Source organism: Rhinolophus ferrumequinum, chromosome 7 (assembly GCF_004115265.2).
Source record: "Rhinolophus ferrumequinum isolate MPI-CBG mRhiFer1 chromosome 7, mRhiFer1_v1.p, whole genome shotgun sequence".
Lineage (NCBI taxonomy): Eukaryota > Metazoa > Chordata > Mammalia > Chiroptera > Rhinolophidae > Rhinolophus > Rhinolophus ferrumequinum.
This window is the reverse complement of record NC_046290.1, coordinates 44,747,617-44,755,039: the sequence shown is the minus strand read 5'-3', so window position 1 is coordinate 44,755,039 and position 7,423 is coordinate 44,747,617. Positions and strand designations below refer to the sequence as shown.

The 7,423-nt window shown below is 36.0% G+C and overlaps 1 protein-coding gene across 1 annotated transcript; it reads right to left on the bottom strand.

The window, feature by feature from the left end:
* MRPS36 (mitochondrial ribosomal protein S36) lies at positions 1 to 6,759 on the bottom strand. Its single transcript, XM_033110127.1, has 4 exons — positions 6,610 to 6,759; positions 1,880 to 1,943; positions 689 to 876; positions 1 to 164 (listed from the first exon to the last, which is right to left on the bottom strand). Exons 1-4 carry the CDS (start codon positions 6,649 to 6,651, stop codon positions 147 to 149), a joined length of 312 nt encoding a protein of 103 aa, XP_032966018.1. The 5' UTR covers positions 6,652 to 6,759; the 3' UTR covers positions 1 to 146.
* Between the last annotated feature and the right edge of the window lie 664 nt (positions 6,760 to 7,423).

Below are 7,423 nucleotides of genomic sequence, written 5' to 3'. Positions count from 1 at the left end.
TAAATTTTCTATATTTCTTTTTTTTCTTTTACAGAATATTTATTAAAGTTGTTTAATGTACAATTTCTCATTTGTCATTTTGGAAATCCTTTATTGTAAAGACTATTCTTTTGTCTGATGACAAACAGCAGCCACATTGTCAGTGATTATTCTGGACCTCCACGCTGAAAGGAAAAACAATAAAACAGTAAGATTAGGGGTTAAATTTACAGAAGAAATGTTTTCATGGCCACTATACAAATTTACATTATTTTAAGCAAATGATTTTTAGTTTTTAAAAACAATTTTGGATTTTTTCATTGCTTTTGTGCACTCACATCAATGTTATAAACAATTTCAGATCTGGAAGGGACTCACGGTTGACCTAGATCAGTGGTCCTCAAATTTCTTGCCCTCAAAAGTCCTTTACACTCTGAAAAATTATTGAGGACCCTAATGAGCTTTTTTCATGTGATTACATCTATTGCTGTTTACCATATTATATTTCTACACATATAGTCCTTCATGCACATTTACTGAGGGCATAGATGTGGTTTACTTCTCATCGTCCTGGCCTACAAGACCATCTGTGTCTTAGCTATGGACACACCGTGACAATGGGAAAAGCATGTAAATGCGCATATGAAGTTCCAGAAGCCAAAAATGTTAAGATGTATTGCACAATAGGATGATAATGACCAAAACATACTTGGATAAATTCAATTTCTTCTTGAGATACAAGTTTCCTTCTGTATTTCTGAGGTAATGTTTTTATTATTTCTGCAGTGTCTGGTGGACCCTGATGCATCAGCCAATCTGGTGATTTACTTCCCTTAGAATGCTGTGAAATTGAAGAAGAGTGAGATGGTAGTCCTGTTGATCTCAAAACTTCTGATACTGAAATTAAAAAAAAATGTAATTAGAGAAATTGTTCAGGTGTCTTAAAATACTATTTTGAGTTATCTATTACTGAATAATCTAGTCATTCTTGAAACTATAAATATTATAATTCTGAGAGGTAACTATAGAGTACCTTAGTTGAGTAGCTATATATAATTTCATAAAGTTCTTAAAACAAATAAGGAGGTAGTTTTAAGTGAGTGAATTCTAAATTGAACAAGTTTGTAAAATAATGAAATTTCTAGGGAGGGAGTACAACACAAATGGATAACCTACATTACTTTAGTTTTGTCACATGGTGGAGTTTGCAGGTAATATCTTGCAATGGGGAATAAGAAAGTTTTAAAGGTAGAGGAGATTAGTTTTCTCAATACTACCTTTGTATGTGTTTATCACCTATATCTTAACTCTTTAAGAGTCATTACTCTTAAATTTACAATATCTAAATTTAAAACATCTGTATAAAATTTGTTAAAATTCTCCCTGAATTAAGGATCAAATACCTTATAATAAAGTCAGGGATAGAAGAGCTGGTAAAAGGGGTCAGAGAAAAATAGGACTTGTTCAGAATCTTCATTAATTTATAGGCAATGATTGCTAAGGACTACAGCAATCTAAGTTACTGATTCAATGAATAGATAAATAAGTGAATGAAAGAAAAGTTTAGCTGGGAGAGAAATAAAGATATGGTTATTAATCCTTACAATATCTGCAAACATGAGCATGGGAGATTCTTCTGAAGGATAGAAGAAAGAAAGAAAATTCCCATATTAAACTCAATATCATTAAAAAATTCAGAGACATTTACTGTTGAGTCATTACCTTTTTAAATGGAGGTAATAAAAGTTGATTTCTACGTGCATGCAACCTAAGGTACCATTTAGATCTAAGCTACAGAATCTACCTGATTTTAAAATGAAAAATATTGTCTATAATAGGATATTCATGTATAAATATACATGATACATTTTTTAAAAAATCTAAATAAAGTACAATTTACCATTGGGCTTAGGATTGTCTCTTCTGTCAGGGAACCTTATTAATGGAGTATGTGGCTTGACTACCTAAAGGAAAAATAAAATGCATGAAAAAAAATGAAACACTAAAATAAACTCATTAACTATGTACAAAAGAAACAATATACTGGACCTCATAAATAGATAACTTCATTAAAATAACGTAGTATTTGACAGCAAATTAAATTGTACTATTTTACTCTTCCCCAACCAGGAAAGCTGATTCATGAACTATTAACTTGTTTAATCTTATCTGCTATTCATAATAATTTTGTACTTTATACATCAAGATATTTTACTGTACTGCCAACTGACCTCAAAGACAAACAACCCTATGAAGAAGGTGACATTGATTTTATGTTTTGTGACTTATATATCACCCTGCTTAATGGTAAGAATTGGAAGTTTCCCCATTTTTATCAGTGTTGTTTCCCCACTCTGTTAATATTTAGTAGTTTAGAGTAGAATAAAAATCATATTGAAAATTAGGTAATTAAAAAAATACTTTTTCTGACTAGAAAAGTAACATGTTCTGTGTAAAAAAGTTGGAAAAAACTCAGAAAACCACAAAGAATACTATCTATGATCCCAAAACCAACATAAAATAGGTTTAAACATTTGATAGCCCTTTATTTTAGTCTGTTTCTTATACCCACAGAAATACATATTTTTTAATACTGTTTTTATAACAGATATTTAAAGAGTATTGTTTTATCCCTAAAATTCCAGATAATGCTACAGAGTACCTTACATGGAAATGGACCTTTCAATATGAAATCTTACTATACAATGCTAAGACTAATGAACAGAGTACTATTTTCAACTAATCTATAAATTACTGTATAATTAGTGAGATTGAGGTGTGTCTTTATCTGTAATATATTTGTATATTATATGTATTACATTTTATATGACTAGAGAAGTAAATAGGCTCGTTGGGACTGCCCTGAAAACTCACCACCATAATTCTGCTGCAGAGAAAATGCCGAAATGTAGTTGTCTCCCTCAGCATAAAAGCATGCTCAAGTCTTTCACGTTAAAAAACAAAACTTCTCTCTCCCTCTAGTAACTGTTTCTTCCTTTTCACAGCCCAGCTTCTTAAAAGAATGTTCTATCCATACTACTGTCAATACCCCATTTAAATTTTTAAAATATGTTCAACAGCTTTCAGGAAAAACTTCAAATCGTATTTGGCATTCACAAGGCCTGTCATAATTTGGTTTCTCCATACCTCTCCATACCTCTCCAGCCTCTTTCCCCACCATCTTATGTATATTTTACTCCAGGTATTTTGAAGCACTTTTCATTTCCCTAATTCATCATGCCATTTTATTCCCCATTTAATCTACAACTTGTGTCCTCTGCCCAATCCTACCCTACTGGGAATAAAAATTGGGAAATCTCTCCCCAATCCTACCCTACTTCCATGCCTCCACTTTGACCTGCCTGCTTATCTTTTATTTTATTTTTTTTCTGACTGCTTATCTTTTAAAACAGCTCAAATATTACTCCTTCTAAGAAACTTCCCAGTTCCAAAATCTGATACTTCTTTGTGTTTCCATGGTATCCCGAACATCTTAAGAATATTGTTCAGAGGATAGATAAATGAGCCAATGATGACATGAGAGCTAAGCTCCTGGAAAAGCAGTATCAGAGAATTAAACACTTGTGCAGCAGTGTCTGGTACATAGTAAATGCTCAGGAAACATCTGCCAAGTGAGTGAACAGACCATTTGTAAGGTAGGGCTAACTATATAGGCATGTGAGTATGTATACATGCACATACATACATACATACATGGGAAAGAGAATCCATTTCAACATTGCTTTTGGAAATTTAAAACTGTGATGCAATATGCCCCTATAGATTAAATTCCCACACTGTTTGGGGTCCTCTTTTTTTAACAGAAAATTTAAAAAAATACATAAAAGTAGAGTAGTATAATAAATCCTGATAAACACATTACACAACTTCAACAGTAATACAGTCATCCTTATGTCATCACCCTTTGCCCCATAAAGGGAAAAATTGGTAATGTGGACAGCGTGAAAAAGAAAACCAAAAAAAAACCCCAAAAACTTTTTACTCATCGAAAAATAACACATCCAAATTAGAAATAAACAACTACGTAAAAAAATTTTGAAATAGACTAAAGGTTAATAGCCATACTACATAAAGAACTTGTAAGTACAGAAACATCGGCAACATATTCTTCACAGATAAAGAAATGAAAATGGCTCTTAACCCTATGAAAAGATGGTCAGCCTCACTTATAATGAGAGAAAGTTAAAACTACATAAAGATTTTTTTCATCAATTAGATTTTATTAAAAATATACAAGTTGGATAATATAAGTCTGTTGGGAAGCAGGCAGTCATTTGTTGCTATAGCAGTGCAAAATAGTGTAACCTCTATGAGGGGAAAACTAAGCCTAGAAACCACACTTGAACCTTCCCTTACCAGCACTTTCAATTTCCTTGCTGGAGGCTTATTTTTACTTTACTTGTAAATCTCAAACCCTGAACTAATACAACCACCCATCTTCCTCCTGTGTCTCATGCAGCCAAATGATTTCCTAAATGATAAACTATCGCCTTTCTGCTCTTGTATCAGCCAAAACATATAAAATACCGTGTTTCCCCAAAAATAAGACCTAAACGGAAAATAAGCCCTAGCATGATTTTTCAGGATGATATCCCCTGAACATAAGCCCTAATGCATCTTTTGGAGCAAAAAAAAAAAAATAAATAAGACCTGGTCTTATTTCCGGGGCATTCAGCAGACATTTAATGAATACCTGTAATTTACTCTTCTAAAATTACTTCTCAATACCCTGTAGTCCAGCCAGATTTCTCTACTCAATGTTGCCACCATGCTTTGTTAATTCCCATCAGTTTGTGCCAGGGAGTATGTTGAAATATTACTTTTTCTTCAAGGTATAATCAACAGCCAGATTCTGAGCTCTTTGGAGGCACCATGTTTGTCTTGTTGGCACTATAGTCCACTGAGCATAGGCCTGGAACAGAGGTACTCAATAAATTTTGCTAATGTAATGTATTATGAATATCTGAGTACAAGTCTTTGCGGCTCTGTTAAGAGACAAACCACTCCTTATTGCATAACTCATAGTATCTTTTTTGTTTGCATGTATCTGTAGTTCTTCATTATTGCTGTGTACTATTCCATTTTAACAAATATACCACAGTTTGTTTATCCTGCTAATGGATTAAACAATCCAATACTTGTTTCTGGTTTGGGGATTATAGCTAAGGCAGCTATGAACATTTTTAGGCCATCTTTTTATAGGCATATGTACTCATTTCTCTTGGGTATAAACCTATGAGAATTGCTGGGTCAAAGGGCAGGTATGTTTAACTATTAGAAACTGACAAAACAGTTTTACAAAGTGTCTGTACCATTTTATACTTCTACCAGCAATATATAAGGGTTTCAGGCACTTCACATTCTTATTATCACTTGGTATTGTCAATCTTTTTAATTTTAATCATTAGGTAGGTGTAAGAGTACTTCCTGATTATAATTTATATTTTCCTGGCAAGTAATGATATTGAGCAAGTTTTCACAGGCTTATTGGTCATTTGGATACCTTCTTTTGGGAAGTATTAATTTTTTTCACCCATTTTAAAATTGGGCTACATATTCTAAATACCAGTCCTTTGTCAGATGTTCTTATCTTCATAGAATCTTTAGTTAACTACCCACTGAATGAATAAGTGACGACCATTTGCTGCAATGGGGCTAAAGACTGGGATGTAGGATTATCTTTTAGGCTGGGAAAAGCTTTAAGAAACGGTCTTTTAAAAGATGTACTTGTGCAAAGGGAAATGCACTTCTCATACCAAAGTTAAAAGTTAATTATACAATAATACGCTTTCAGATTTTAAAAAGATCGTGTAAACCAATCACAAAAGTGGAAATTGTGTCCCTTTATATCTAATTTTACCTCTCCTATTTAACCTCAAGACCACAGCTGGAGAAGCAAACATTAAAGCTATCATGAGTTAGTAACCGATTCGTGGGTCAACAATATAGTTCCTCTAGTTGCCAATCTAAATTCAGAAAAAAAAGCTTGGGAAACCAACACTAAAACATACATTACAGTTAAGCTTCGATAATACTTTTTTTTTTTTTTTAATTCCCTCCCATCTGGCCTGTAACTAGACACTTGAATTGAACTAGTGGGGGAGAACCGGCCCCAGACGAGGACGGAGCCAGGTCTCCAGCCATTCCCAAGACCTTGAAGGGACACTGGGTCAGATAGAGAGTTCGCTTCCTTTCACTCGCCTCTACCGCCTTCCTTCTGATTGGCTGATCCGGTACATCACAGACTATACTAGATGCCGATTGGGCAAGCTATAGCCAAGGCAGCCAAGCCCGCAGACTCCTAGGAGGGCTAAAGAGGTCCTGACCGAGGACAGTCCAGGGACCCCAACGCAGCTATGTGCCTACCTGCTGAAATGCGACATTCCCGCAGGCCTGGCTCGAACCCTCAGCTCCGGTTACCAGCTTACCACCCGACCCAATGGGCTCAAGGTCCAGTTCTCACACACACGCCCGGGTGGCGCCGCTGGCCCTACTCAGGGCCGCGGTCACCGCGCAGTCTCAGCCACTGCTTTTCCTCCCCAGAGCCTTAGCTATAGTCACTACCATCCCTACCGCCCTCGGTGGGGAAAGGCGACCGAATTTCTTTACCTGAACGACCCTGCTGGCAGACGCCATTTTGCTGCCCATCATGACCCCTGAGAAGGGGCAACTTCCGGGGCGCTCGCGAGCCGCAGCGGTAACAGGAGTAGTAGGCAGCTGCGGGGAGGACCCTAGTGTGACGTCGCCGAGGAGGGGCAAGCGAGAGGGATCCTCCTCCACGGTGGAGGTAGCTCCACCCCTCTGTGCCTGACCCTACCCCACCCCTCTTGCCGCCTAGAAACTGACCCATGTGTGTCCCATTGTTTGTTTTGCTTAGGAAGGTTTGTGATGTTGGATTTATAGTACTTCGGTTTTCCAACATCTCCATTGATGAACCTTTCGGTTTTACGAATGCCGTAAATTTTATGGATCTATGGCATCATTAGATAGTAAAATTCATGCAAATTTCCAGTTTTAGGGGTTGATTTTTAAAGTCTGGAATGGATTAATCCATTTTGCATTACTTTCTAGGGGGAAACCGTGCCTCGATTTTCAAGTTTCAGAACTCCAACAATCTCCGGAACGGATTACGTTGGAAAACCCAGGTACCACTGTATTTTGCACATTAACCATGCGTGATCTAAGTCCATTTCCTCTACACAAAGCAATTTTCTACCTTCAGTATAGTCCAAAACTTAAACTGAAACCAAATAATAAAATCTATTGTGGTTTCCTACAATGAACAATCTTGTTAAAACTTGGGAGTTAATGGCAAGCTCAGAGGTCAATTCCTGGCCTAAACGAAGCCATATCATATGCCCTTGCTTATTGGCATTGCTTGATTTGGCCTTCTGTTCGTTTTCTCTATTTGTTTTGATGTTAA

Bases quoted from the DNA above. Each gene is read 5' to 3' on its own strand.
- MRPS36 (XM_033110127.1), bottom strand. From the start codon at position 6,651: ATGATGGGCAGCAAAATGGCGTCTGCCAGCAGGGTCGTTCAG. The intron at 1,944-6,609 runs GTAAAGAAATTC...TTTTTCCTTTAG, and splicing joins CTGCCAGCAGGGTCGTTCAG to GTAGTCAAGCCACATACTCC. The intron at 877-1,879 runs GTAAATTGTACT...TTTTAATTTCAG, and splicing joins AGACAATCCTAAGCCCAATG to TATCAGAAGTTTTGAGATCA.